This window comes from Glycine soja, chromosome 12 (genome assembly GCF_004193775.1).
Source record: "Glycine soja cultivar W05 chromosome 12, ASM419377v2, whole genome shotgun sequence".
In the NCBI taxonomy this organism is placed as follows: domain Eukaryota; kingdom Viridiplantae; phylum Streptophyta; class Magnoliopsida; order Fabales; family Fabaceae; genus Glycine; species Glycine soja.
Window position 1 is genome coordinate 8,325,337 of NC_041013.1, and position 15,130 is coordinate 8,340,466.

Genomic DNA, 15,130 nt, shown 5'->3' on the forward strand with positions numbered 1-15,130 from the left:
CGCGAGCCCAGCTGCTTGTTTTCTTCTTCAGACGCAAATCCTTTGAGGTAGGTGTTCCTAACTTGACATTGCTTTTATTATGCAGTATAGTTGTAGGGTAGGATAGTGGAACCTTAGGGTAGAAGACGCCGAAAAAAATGGGGAAAGGAGTGGTTACAGTGGTGTCTTCTGGAAGACCCGCGAAGACTTCTTCCGGAACTTCCGGAAGAAGGTGTTCTGGAAACTTTCCGGAAGAAGGATTCTTCCGGAAGTAACCAAAGGTCATCTAGAAGAACACTTCTTCCGGAAAGCTTCCAAAACACCTTATTCCGGCAACTTTCCGGAAGAAGTAGTTCTTCCGGAAAATTTCCGGAATAAGGGTTCTTCCGGATGACCTTTGAGTGTTCCGGAAGAACTTTCCAGAAGAATCACTTCTTCCAAAAATTTTCAGGAAGAACTACTTTTTCCGGAAGTTTATTTTTTTTTTAAAAAATATTGTTTTTTTAAATGAATGATTATTTTATTTTTATGAATTAAGTAGGTGTTTGTTTTTGAAATTTTATAAAAAAATGAGGTTTGGCTTTTTCATGACAAATGAAGTTGTTTTTTTTATAATTTAAATTGTGTATGTTTACTAAATATTTATTTTTAAATTATTTGTGTTTTGTTTATAAATGAAGTTGTTTATTGTTATAAATTAAGTTGTGTGTGTTTTTGTTTCTTTTTTTTAAATTAGTGTATTTTATTTATAAATAAAGTTGGTTATTTATATAAATTAAGTTGGTTATTTTTGTTAATTGGTTTTGTTTATTTTTTATATGATTTTAGTTGAGTATTTTACTAATTATTTAATTATAAATTAGTTATGTTTTTTGTTTATAAATGAAGTTGTTTATTTTTATAAATAAAGTTGTGTGTGTTTTGTAAATTTTTTTTTAAATACTATTTTTTTATAAATGATATAAATTAAGTTGTGTATGTTTTGAATTTTTTTCCCATTTTTGTTTTATTTTTATATATAATTTTAGTTGTGTGTTTTTTTGTTTATAAATAAAGTTGTTTTTTTTATTATAAATGAAGTTGTTCTTTTTATAAATTAATTTGTGGATGTTTACTAATTAATTATTTTTACATTAGTTGTGTTTTTTTTTATAAATGAAGTTGTATATTTTTTTTTTAAATTAAGTTGTGGATGTTTACTAATTAATTATTTTTACATTAGTTGTGTTTTTTATAAATGAAGTTGTTTATTTTTTTTAAATTAAGTTGTGGATAATTAATTATTTTTACATTAGTTGTGTTTTTTTATAAATGAAGTTGTTTATTTTTTTTAAATTAAGTTGTGGATAATTAATTATTTTTACATTAGTTGTGTTTTTTTATAAATGAAGTTGTTTATTTTTTAAAAAATTAAGTTGTGGATAATTAATTATTTTTACATTAGTTGTGTTTTTTTATAAATGAAGTTGTTTATTTTTTAAAATTAAGTTGTGGATAATTAATTATTTTTACATTAGTTGTGTTTTTTTTATAAATGAAGTTGTTTATTTTTTTTAAATTAAGTTGTGGATAATTAATTATTTTTACATTAGTTGTGTTTTTTATAAATGAAGTTGTTTTTTTTTTTTAAATTATGTCGTGTGTGTTTTCAAATTTTATTTAAATTAGTCTTATTTGTTTATAAATAGACTTGTTTTATTTTTATAAAGAAAGTTGCGTATGTTTTGACAAAAAAAAATACGTGTTCCACATGATTTGCAGATCATGGCTAGAACACGAGGTTTAGGTCGTGCTATAGGTAGACTTATAGGCAGAGATAGACAGGATGACCGTGATGCAGTTGATGTTTCTGAGAGGCGTAGACCTACTGCATCAGCCCGTAGGCAACGGGTTCATCAAATGACTGCGGATGCACCTGATATGGCTGAGGATGTTCCTGACATGATTGAGGATGTCCCTGATATAGCTGAGGATGCACCTGAGATGACTGCGAACGTACAGGGTGCTGATGGTGCTGAGGGGTCACATGCTGATGATGCTGAGGGATTCCCAGGTGGGCCACGTGACCCATCAGTACTGACATCATTTGCGGACCATGTTGCACACGCCGTTTGGAGTGGACAGGTATTTTAATTTGTTAATTATTTATCATTGTTGATTTGTTTGTCATTAATTTTTTTTTTTATAATTGTATAATTTGTACTTCAAATCAGGAACGTCCTGATTTAAAGTTGGTGTCGCATGGGAGGAAGGTGACATTGATTGGGAGGCCCGTGCCTGAGATTGAAGGACTGGTTGGTGCCACAGGATTAAGTCCACTGATCGATTGTTCAATTGTTACTGGCGATCCTGGACTTGTATCCGCATTTGTGGAGAGGTGGCACAGCGAGACCAACACCTTCCACCTTCCGGTAGGAGAGTTGACGATCACATTGGATGATGTGTCATCACTCCTCCATTTCCCTATCACTGGCGCGTTGCACAACTTTCATGCTCTTTCTGCGGAGGAGGCGATCTTTTTGTTGACCGAGTTACTTGAGGTGTTTGTTGAGGAGGCTAGAGCCGAGACAACACGATCACGTGGGGCATACGTACGGCTGAGATGGGTTCGAGACATTTATGAGATGAGATGTCAGGCCCGGCGGTGGATTGTAGCAGCTCGTGCTTATCTGCTGCACCTGGTCGATTGCACTCTTTTTGCTAATAAGAGTGAAACATATGTTCATGTGGTGCACCTAGACGCTTTTTGCGACCTGGGTCAGAGTGATGGTTATGCTTGGGGAGTTGCCGCGCTGATTCATATGTATGACCAGTTAGATGAGGCTTCTAGGACCACCACACGACAGATTGCGGGGTACCTGACTCTATTACAGGTAAATTTTGTGTTTTTAAATATGTTACGTTCGATTATGATTTAAACATGTTTTTATGTTATGTTAACCTCATTTTTTTTGTAGTACTGGATCTATGAGCACTTTCCTAGTGTGCATCAGTGCGTCACATATGATGCATACCAGGAGACGTCCCCACGCGCTTCCCGGTGGCTGACGTCGAAGGCGCATATGAAGGGAATCACAGGAGCACCGTACAGGGCACGTTGTGATGCTTTGACCATCACAGATGTGTCCTGGTTGCCTTACACTGAGCATCAAGGGGTTAGGGCCTTTGAGCTGATTTCATCATTCCAGGGTCAGCTGAGATGGGGTCATATGGTGGTCACAGCTCGACCGGAGAGGGTGGTATGACAGTTTGGTTACATTCAGAGCATCCCTCCGCCGCCTGTTAGTGCTCAATTGTCACATGATGATATAGATGACAGGTGAATGCATTTCTCGGACCACGTACTAGCTGTGGGTGAGCTTTGTCTAGTGCCTGGGCAGGTATCTGCGGATTACATGGAGTGGTTTTTCTGGATATCTCACCCATTCATGATACCGACCCAGGTAGGTGACCAGCCCAGAGATGCACCTGCCGCAGACCCTGAGGAGTACATGCAGCCGCCCAGCCCCCAGATTCCAGTGGCATTTGACCCCCCTCCACCTGCAGTGGTAAGATTTTTTGCGCGTTTAATGTTTGATGAGTTGTTATTTATTTTAAATTTTATAATAAATATTTTTAATGACTGTTACAGGATGATTACGATGGCTATGAGGCGATTGCACAGAGGTTGGAGCGTGTGCTCAACCTTAGGATGGTCGCTGCAAGCATAGAGTTATATGATATTATGCAGGATTGCTTGACAATCGCCAGAGGGGGAGCCAATGCTGATGGAAGTGTCAAGGCTCGACAGAGACGACGCATAGAGCATTGATTATTGTATTTATTTTTTGTTTTGTAGTTGACATGATTTTTTGTATTTGTTACACTTTTTAATTTAATATAGTTGACTTGTTTTGCACAGTTTATTATTTTATGATATTAACTGACGTATCGATTCTGATTTCGATCGTGGTCCTTAAGCGAAGTTTTGGACTGTTTTTAAATTTTTTTAAAAAAAAGTGAAGCTAAAATCATGAGTTTTGTTCGTAAGAATTACATTAAAAATAATTTTTTTTAGAAAAGAGGCAGAAAATCCAAAAAAATAGGAATCAGATCCTTTTTTTGATGTTTAAGTACCCATGTTTGGGGTTTTTTTTCGTGGGTGTGCGAGTGGCTTAAGACATTGGAGGGACGCTATTTGTCATGTTTGGACGTCAACGAACCCAAAAAAATTATTGCCGTTCCCTGGTTCCATCAAATAACACCTCAAAAAAGAGGCAGAAAACCCAAAAAATTCATATTTTTTCCAGTAGTTAGATTGTACTAACACCTTCAGCAGTTATTCGTTGGTCTTTAGCTCATTAATTTCATATTTTATAAGCGTATCTGAATACTCAAAGCGACCTGGTTGGCGGAAAAACAATCGTCTTACCGTTTGTGATTCGTGAATTCCAAGGGGGGGAATCCCTTTAGGTGCAGCTTGCTTTATTAAATCCTTCAGTTCATCGATGGAACATGTTGAAGGAATTTGAAATTTCTTAGGATTTTTTCCTGTGAACGCGCATCCAACAAATTTGTTCTGCGATGGCATGTTCCATTTCCCGTTGTAATACAGGATCACGTCATGAGTATGGGGCATAGTGCGTTGAAGTAAGTTTATTATTCCATCTGGTGTTCTTCCAATGGTGCATAATAACTCAATCAGACCAACACAAGAAAATTGATCATTACACATTAACATTGTGTTGACATCATCATCATTTATCAATTTCATACACTGAAAACGAATTTGGTTACCTATATGGGTGAATGGCTTCCGGTAGTGAATTTCATCCAAAAATTATTTGTCGGATAACTGAAGAGTATTGTGTATTCTGATTTTTAGGCTTGCAAAATCACAACTGTTTGGTACTCGAATGGGCATCGGAGTCGAAGTTTGGAAGTAAACCCCAGTATCATTGTGAATAATCGATCCATTTGGAAAAATGAAAGTCAACCTTGAGTTGACAATCGTCTGACTACTAGTTTCTCCTAAAAATGTCATACTTTGTGTATCAATTGGGAGACTATGTGAAAGTAAGATAATGTGTGATTTATTAGCCGTGTCTGCTATATATATACATGGTTGTCACCGACAGATTGCTTCACTTTGTTTACAAAAAAATAGACACGCGTGAATGTGTAGTCAAGTTAGTCAATGTGGTGTCGCGCTCAAACTTTAATACGCATGCATGTCATTATGTGTTGTCAATTATGACAATGATGTATCCTATATGCGTAAATGATTTTTGTTGGACCAACAATTTTTTTGCTTAACGAAACGAGTACTTAATAATATTAATTGGTTATTAATGGCTTACAACAAATTATATCGCATAATGAATACAATTACATAAATAATGCATGTTTAGTCTTCATTTAGGTCGACATAATGTCTTTTGAATAACCTCAAGCTTGTGTATTGTTGCATTCTACTAATATATGGAGTTGTCCATTGCTTTGCCTGAGAATAACAATTGCTTGACCACAACAACGTTGGAGGCGGTAAGGGACAATGGTCTTTCAAATAAACCTGTTGTACATGAACAAAGATTATATCATGCGGTGACCGAGTCAAATGAACCAGGGAAGTCATTGCATAATTGTTATACTAACTATATTCAATGTACCTGAACAAAATGATTTCCAAACACGTGACCGACACATATCATGCGGTGCCCAGAAGAATCAGGTGGTGGTTGACTTCTAAGAGGAAAAAATGTCATGCTTTGTTATCGGGACAACGATACAAGGATTACGTTATACCGTGATGCAATCACATATCCCATCTTCGTTATATCCATCCACTTGTCCACACTAACCTGAATCAACCAAACATACACATGTAAGTAATTTAAAGTTTGTTATTAAAAAAATTAACCTAAAAACATACCTTCGAAAATCCATCAACAAGTAGGGACAACTTTAATTGTTCAAATCTCTCTGTGCCACCGAAGAGGTTCATGTACTCATGCGACCACCTGCCAAGTTCTTTAATCAATTCGTTATGCACTAACGGCCACGAATCTTCCCCCATACCTAATAAAGAGGCAATGGACTGATATCCACAGTTACCGTCCGCTTTCACATCCACAACGTCACGAATGAAACCTTGAATGAATGACGCAAATTGATCCAACATCGGGATGATCTTTGTTGGCTGAGGCGGTTCAGAACATGATGCACTACGTTTGACTGGAAAGTTGCTGCTTTGAACAGAATGAAAAGCATCAACATACTCCCAGTAAGACGGATCACGCTTTGTGGATCTTTGACTTCTTTTCATCGGTGTCTTCGGTGCACCTTTAGTGTTGACCTTTGACGGAGGAGGGCACATAGAGTTATGATCAGGGTATGCAATTTCTCGAAGTTTACTCTTCAGAGTTACTTTGCCAGACACATCAAGTTCATCAAACCTTTTAGATATGGTCTCTATCTCTTCCTTGATGCTGACTTCCACCTCACATAACCCTTGGTCTGAAAAATAAAGTCTCCTCCAGAAAATATGGACTCACTCCACTAGGATGCTGCCAGCAGTATACCTAGAAAGCTCACATGCACAAGGAAGACCGTGCGTGCTTCTCATCACACAACCACAAGAAGAGGGATTGTTGTCGAGATAACGTAGACGGTCAACCTCAAAAGTAATCTGATTTAAAGCGTCCCTTGAAACTATCCCAAGAAGCCTCTTGTATAAGGTTTTTTTAAATACATGCCCAACCACATGCGTACTGGTTTCAAAGGATGCTTTAGTTTCAACGTGTTGTAGGGTGATCATGTTGTTCATGGCATCCCAAACACTACATAGGTCTTCAACGCTATTTTGTAGTACTCTTTTGAGAGCCCAATGAGCTGATTTAACCCTACATTTAAAATACACAACACACATGAAAAATATACAACAATTAAATACCATTTATTAATAATCCTTACTAACAAATAAAATCAATTCTTAATACCTGATTGTTGTTGTGTTGCCTAGGTGCATGACCTTATTCGTCCATGCTGTAATAAATTTTTCCTTGTGGGGGATAATCCATGTGTCGTTAACATAGTCAATGAACATCGGCCAAGGCGAACAAGCAATTTGAAACTTCTGAAGTGACTCAGCGAACTGGTGTTCGGACGGACAATCAACCAAAGTACCCCAGTTATCCATTACATAGTCCCAGTCATTTTTTTCACCGATTAAAGATTTGCACTTCGCCTTCACATTCTTATCGATATGAAACCTGCACAACAAATTTGTACACTCCGGGAACACAGTTTTCACTGCATTCATCAGTGCTAGGTCTCTGTCAGTGACAATAACAACAGGGAGGCGATCCCACAGATCAACTTCACCATCCAACCTTCCCCTCCATGCACTGGTTTCCCACGAAGCTTGAAGGGACAACCACATTTCCTACTCCCAGTGTCTTTTCTAACGAATTCTTTATTCCTACACTTGTATGTACCACTCATTTCACACCCAATTAAGACAAATGAACTTCTTCCTCTGCTACCGGTATCTGTGTCAGACCTCATAATCACTGCAACAAATCCATTTTCATGGGCAACTGTTCGAGCCCACTACAAAACATCATCTCGAGTACCAAATACCTACAACGCAACCCCAACATATTAATTTTTATACAAAACATCAATTCAACCAAATGACTCAAATTATCTATGATTACCTGAGACGTATTAAAAGCATTTGAACAATCGAAATGTGGTTCATTCACCCCACATTCTTCTTCATTATCATAATCATAATCCATATGAACTTCTTGTGACATCGCATAGTCATACGTCCATTGATCTTCGTTCATCTTAAGGACATATGCATTATACACAAGTACATTCAAATTATCATATAACCACATCCAAAAATTTACTACATATTAACTAACAAACATATTAACAAGACATATGCATCATATAGAAGTATATTCAAATTATCATATAACCACATCCACAAATTGACTACATATTAACTAACAAACATATTAACAACTAATACAAATACATTCTAAATTTATAACTATATTATTTACTTAAACTAAACTTAACACTATAATAAACAACTAATAAAACATTTTTCTACTACAACAAAATACAATTATGTTACCTAAATCATTTAATATTATACCAAAATCATTATACCTAATTAAACCAATTATATCCACAATTGAAAATACAAATATTATAAATGATAATATTCATATATATATATATATATAAATTTTAAAACATAATTAAAAAAATTTGTTAATAAACTAACATTCCGGAAGAACTTCTTTCGGAAGTTAATATCATCAATTCCGGAAGTTGTTCCAGAAGACACTTCCGGAACCACTTCTTCCGGAATTGAGCATAGTAACTTCCGAAAGAACTTCTTCCGAAAGTTAATATGTCCAATTCCGGAAGAAATGGTTCCGGAAGTGTCTTTCGGAACAACTTCTTCCGAAATTAAGCATTGTAACTTTCGAAAGAACTTCTTCTAGAAATTCAACATTCTCATTCCGAAACTACTTCCTCCTGTAGTTAAAAGTTCTTCCGGGAATAGCTTTTTACTGTTCATCTTCTCTAAACAAATACCCAGAAAACGAAAAAAAAAAAAACCGATAAATGTGTACCTCCAACGAAATAGGAACAGTAACAACTAACACAACTTCAAATACGGAACAACTGCTTCACGGGACCACCAAATCTTCAAATACGGAACAACTACTTCACGAGACCACCAGAAAAGCTTTTTACGGAAAAGGATAGCAATAGCAAGAAGACGGGGATGAAGGTGAAATGGAAGTGTGTAAAACGAAAAAGCAGCGCAGTAACTTTAAAGAAAACAACACAGGGGCAAAATCGTCATTACATATACATTAAATATTATTTTATTTTTAGTTATTATTATAAAATGAAATTTATTTTTACTTCACGTTGTTATAAAATTATAATTATTTTTTTATTATATATTAAGTTTTGTAATACAAATTAAATGTTATCATAATAAATATTTTATATTTTTTTATAAAATATATGAATTAATTAATTTTTATGATTTAAATTATACTAAATTGTCACACAAATTATTATTTACATTTACATGCACGTAAAAAAAGAATTACAAATATTAGTCATAATTATGTTCACTAATAATTTATGTATAATAATATTATTTATTTTATAACGTAATTTATTTATTAAAATTAAATAATTAGAAAAATACAACATTTAAAAAAAAGAAAACAAAATAACTTGTGGAAGAACCTTCTTCCGGAAGAAGAAGGTGGTCTTCCGGAAGACCCTTCTTTCGGAAAAATTCCGGAGCACGTCCTTCTGGAACATATTCCGGAGTTCTTCCGGAATCTCACATTCTTCTTTCGGAAGAAGGTTTTTCCGAAAGTTTTTCGGAGTGACGTCTTCCGGAAACAGCCTTCGCAGAAGGGTAAAATTGTCCATTCACTATTTGCTGGGTGCCCCAGCAATATTGCTGGGTGCATGTAGCAACTCCGTAGTCATAGCACTACCCGGCCCAAGACCAGCCACAGTAAAACAAACAAAAAGTCTGTAAAGCTGTAGATTTTAATAGCGTTCGTTACATGATCATACTCAAATCAAAGCAATATTGAAAGATGGTTGAGTCTATGTTGTTCCATGATCATAGTCAAAGGAAAGCTACATCAAAAGGTGAATGAGTTTGTAATATAACACAAAGGTGGCAGTATGGGAAGAATGGATTTACACTTATGTCTTTAATTTTTATATGGAGAAACTTTATGAATTCCATGCGTGATTAGTATAATCTTAATTTATTTTATTTTTTTTTAGATTTTTTACATATTTGGTGTAAGATCAAAGTTTAGAAGAAAAAAATATTGTAACAGAATGATTTTCATTTTTTTCTTATTATATTTATTAAATCAATTTAATATGGCAAACATGTTTTGATATTTTTATAATTTCATTTATTAAATTAATATGTAAATTAGTATGTTATCATTTGCGATATGCTAGCATAGCAGATAATTGAGTTTCTTTAACTAAGTAAAAGTGTTTGGTAATTACATTTATTTCATTAATTGATAACATTTTTAAACACTGGTTTTGAGCTTATAGAGTGCAGTTTGTTTCGTCTCATATTTATTCTTGTTATTTTAATTAAATTCCTCCTTTACCCTCTAAAAAATAAAATAAAAAATAGCAACTCATTGCTCATTAACTAGATATATATTTAGGATAAAAATAATAAATAAAATATTTTATTTACAGAATGCGTCATGGGTGAGTTTGGGTGCATACATGTGTGTGATAAACAAGTCTTAGGTCATTTTATAATTTATCAACTAACCCAATTAATTAACAATTTTATCAAACACTTCAAATTCAACCAACTAATTAATTTTTTCTATAAAAAAATTAACTACTTATAAGCGATAAGTAGTTCCTTACCAACTATCTCATTTGATGTCCATCAATTTTTATCAAATAAAACACATATGTGCACACAAAATCCAAATTATATAGATCAATTAATATGAAATTATTTCAATTTAATCAATAATTTCGACTTTCAAGTTTAGATCTTAAGTATGCAGTTACACCTATAATAATCTTACAAAGTTCGAACATAATTATCTTTTATTAGAGAATACCTATTATATAGATTAAAAAAAATTCAAAAGTGATCCCAAGTAAAAAAAAAATATTAGACCTCTTTCTTGGGTTAGTAAGTGGTTTTGTAAGTAGTAGAATTATCCTTTAACTCCCTTGATGTCTCTTTCTCATCTTTCCCAACCTCAACCCTTCTTTATCTTTTGGTTGGTGTTGGTTGGCTCGGATTTGGTTATGGCGGTGGTTGATCTTGCATATTTGGCCAAATATGGGTGATTAATGACAGGTTGGGGTGGTGGGTCGTGGCGTTTGGTTCATATCTGTGAATGTATGAATGCAGAGTTTTGATGATGTCAAAGTAGAATCAAACAAGGTTGTTTCAACAAACATTCAAAGGTTAAGCATTGCTTCAAGATTAATTCAAGGTCAAGCAAACAAGATCAAGAAAAAGATAAGGCCTCAAATAATCTCACTGGTTGATTGGTTTTCGCCTTAAAACAAATTGTTTCCAAGAGATCAAAGACTCTGGTAATCGATTACCAGACAGTGTAATCAATTACTGGGAGACAAGTTTGCAAATCAGCTTTTAAAAAGGATTTTGAAATTTGAATTTTGAATCTTGTAATCGATTACCAGATGTTTGTAATCGGTTACCAGTAACGGAACTCCTGAAATTCAAATTGAAAAGTCATGACCATTCAAAATATAATTGTGTAATCGATTACCAGAAACCTGTAATCGATTACCCATGAGAAAATTTCAGAAAAACTTTTTGAAAAGACACATCTCTTCAAACCATTTTGAAAAGACACAATGGGTCTATATATATGTGTGTCTGACTTCGAAAAGCAAGAGAGAGATGTTCTAAGAGAACTTAATTGTCAAATGCTCTTTCAACAACTATTGGATAAACACTTGCAAATCTATTGAGAATTCATCTAGGAACTTCAATTCGTATTATCATCTCTAAAAGAGAGAAATTCCTCTAGGATCTTCAATTCAATTTGTATCATCTACTCTAAAGGAGAGAAATCTTTCTGTTTATCTCAGAAACTCAGTTGTAATCAAGAGACTAGTTGTCTCTTGGATTATGAGAATTGTAATCAAGAGACTGGTTGCCTCTTGGAGAATCTTGAACACAAGGGTGAGGGATCCCAAGGTATGTTCAAAGTCTGTAAAGGATTTACAAAGATAGTGAAAAATCTCAAGTGGGTTGCTTGAGGACTGGACATAGGCACGAGAAGTGGTTGAACCAGTATAAATTGAGTTTGCAATTCTCTCTTCCCTTATCTTATTTATTTTATTGCAATCAATTTTGTCTTGCACGTTTAAAGAACATTATTAAATTGATTGTTGTTTCTGTTTCTTTTGCATTTTGAGCCTATCATTTAAAAGGGGGTTAAAAGTTTGTTAAGGGGAAATTTTGTAAGACTTAATTCACCCCTCTCTTAAGTTATTGAGGTCACTTGTCCAATAATATCTGAACTGGCTTTGGTGGTTAGAGTTGGATTTGGACTAGTTTTTTTGTGTGGTGGTGGAGGTGGTGGCGCCTGAACAACATAGTGGTGTTGTTGGAGGAGGTTGTTTTCGGTGGCCTGCATGAAATATACTGGAGGGGTTGGGACGATGAGGACACATGGTGGCGACGAAGAGGTGGTTGGAGAGGACGATGATGGCGATGGAAGTACTTAGAAGGAATGGAGAAATTGGAGATATGAGATTGAGACTGATGATGCCTTTTTTTTGGATCTGAAATTGCTTGATTGTTTGATTGCTTATTGGGGGAGTAGTATGTGTTGGTTGTCTATGTAGTGATTGATGGGTTGCTTTTTGTTTTTGAAAAAACACATAGTATTGACTAAAAATTGTCATTTTTTTAAATAAATTATTTCAAAAATTTTAAGTTAATGGAATAACTAACATTTCTAACAAAAATAAGAATAAATGATCTAATGAACCAAAAGTAACATTCAGTCTTGTATCTATGTATATGAAAGAACATTTGTTAAGAACGTCAATATCCTTTCTTATTGAATATGCCAAAACTAGTTATTATAGCATTGCTTCTTATGAAGTTCCTTTTGTAATTGTGTCCAATCTCCAAAAGTATGTGACATATTGACATGCAATGCTAGTATTGGTATGCGTATTTTGTAAGAAGATATTTGTTTTAAATCTCAAAACAGTATATGCATAAATTATCTTAAATCATTATCATGCAGTTTGGATTGAGAATAAATGGATTGTAGCATAGTTGACACTACAATTACTTCAAGAAAACGTAAAAGAGAAGAGTATAAGAAGGTAATCATATTAGCCGTTGCTTGTGTTGTTCATATGGCCATTGGTGTAGTGACATGGCATTATAATAATTATTTTGTTAAGGAACCAACCCGTAATTGGGAATTGGAATGTTGTAGCTTCCTTAATCGTCTTTATAGAGGGACAAAGAAAGATTGCATTGAACAACTGAGGCTTAATAAAAGTGCATTTCTTAACCTTTGTAGACTTTTACAAGAGAGGGGTGGATTAGTAAGAACAAGAAATGTTCCAACAACTGAAGCAGTATCAATGTTTTTACATATCTTTGCTCACAACCTAAAGTACATGGTAGTGCAATTTAGTTATTGTAGATCTAAAGAAACCATTAGGAAATTCAATGATGTCTTGAGAGTGGTAATGAAAGTGAGCAAAGACTATTTGAATTTCCAGTTCTGTACTTTAGAAGGTGTGGAAGAAAACAAGTGAAGATGGTTTGAGGTAAGTTTATCAATTGTTAGGAGAGATTAGTTAATTATAAAATTTTCTTAGAATCTAAAAAAAATTGTCTTGTTTGTAGAAATGCATTGGAGCACTTGATGGGACACATATTCCGGTAACAGTTTCTCCTTCAGAGACCCAAATATCGTAATAGAAAGGGTGATGTCTTTACAAATGTGTTAGCCGCTTGTGATCCAAATTTAAGGTTTATTTATATGTTACCTGGGTGGGAAGGGTCTGCAAGCTAGGAGATTCTTGAGTATTACAAGATGCATTACGTCGTCAAAACAAACTTGAAATTCCAACTAGTAATATCTCTTGGAAATAGGTTTTTTTTTGTCTACTTTAAGCCTATGATTTTTATTTTAAACATGATAGGTAAGTACTTTCTTGTGGATGCGGGACATACTAATGGTCTACGATTTTTAGCACCATATCAAGGGACTAGATATCATACAAATGAATGGATTGGAAACACCCCTCAAAGTTACAAGGAGTTATTTAATCTCCATCATGCAAGTGCACAGAATGCAATAGAAAGGTCGTTTGGGATCTTGAAAAAAAGATGGAGTATATTAAGAACTCCTTAATTTTTTTTATATAAAGACACAAATAAGAATTATCAATGCTTGTTTTGTGTTACACAATTCCATAACAGACGAGCGACAAACTGATCAACTTTTAGAAGTTCAAGACTTAAAGTTCTTATTTGTTGTTGATGAAGAGTTAGTCCATCAATCAAGAGAAAGAGTTCAAAATAATGTCACAGATGATATTACAACTATTTAAGCTATTTAGAACTGGACAAGATTTCAAGATACGTTAGCTATGAATATATTTGTTAACTATCAAGTTAGAAGAAACTTTGCTTAGAGGTAGTTCTTTTTTATATGTAATTTGCTATATTGCAGACAAACTTTGTGTACTTTGTTACTATTGTACTTTGTTATTGAAGATAGACTTTTATGTACTTTGTTTTTGCATAAAAACTTTGCTTGAAATATTTTCTATGATTGTGTAGTGGACTAGTCAAATTAATAAAGTAGCTTGTATCTAATATTTGTTATTTACAAGTTAAATAAGTGACATTAACTTCAATGAAGTCATCTAATGAAAAAATGACAGGCAAAAGAAAAGTTTCAGAAAAAAAAATAACAAGGAAACAAGTTATTTTACATGGAATTTGGAGATGGAACATGTATTGGTTGATGTAGTGAGAGATCAAAGGAATTTGGGAAACAAGGGCGACAAAGGTTAGAAAAAGTCAGCACTGAATGTTGCAGCCATAGTGTTGTCTAAAAGCTTCAATGTTAATGTCACATTGGAGAATGTCAAAAATCATATCAAATTATGGAGATCGTGGTATGGTATTGTAAGTGACATCCTTGGCTAGAGTGGGTTTGATTGGGATGATACTAAGCATATGATCACAGTTAAAATTCTTGGAATGAATATTGCATTGTAATTATTCTTTTATATATTGTTATTTGTTATTCAAAGCAGATTGGGTTTGATTTTTTTCTTTTTTTTTCTATTCGTATAAATCGGCTAAACAGTTTCAATTCAAGGTGCTTCAAAATTGGGATGATATAGTGGATTTGTGCGCTAAATATAGAGTCACTAGTCATGGAGCTAAAATTGTTATGGATGTTGATGAAGCGATGAGTAGAGAAACAAATGGAGTGAAATCCATAGGTTTAGGTGTCACTGCTATTATAGACTTAGAAGAACCAAGCTCTAATACAAAAGAAAAAGGACAAGGCTCAACTTCTTT

At 34.1% G+C, this 15,130-nt stretch overlaps 1 protein-coding gene across 1 annotated transcript; it reads left to right on the forward strand.

Moving 5' to 3' along the window:
* The first annotated feature begins 1,878 nt into the window (after positions 1-1,878).
* On the forward strand, positions 1,879-3,790 carry LOC114380347 (protein MAIN-LIKE 1-like). The gene is made up of 5 exons (XM_028339350.1): positions 1,879-2,103; positions 2,193-2,852; positions 2,937-3,218; positions 3,360-3,527; positions 3,611-3,790. The coding sequence occupies exons 1-5, from the start codon at positions 1,879-1,881 to the stop codon at positions 3,788-3,790; spliced, it is 1,515 nt and encodes a 504-aa protein (XP_028195151.1).
* The last annotated feature ends 11,340 nt before the right edge of the window (positions 3,791-15,130 follow it).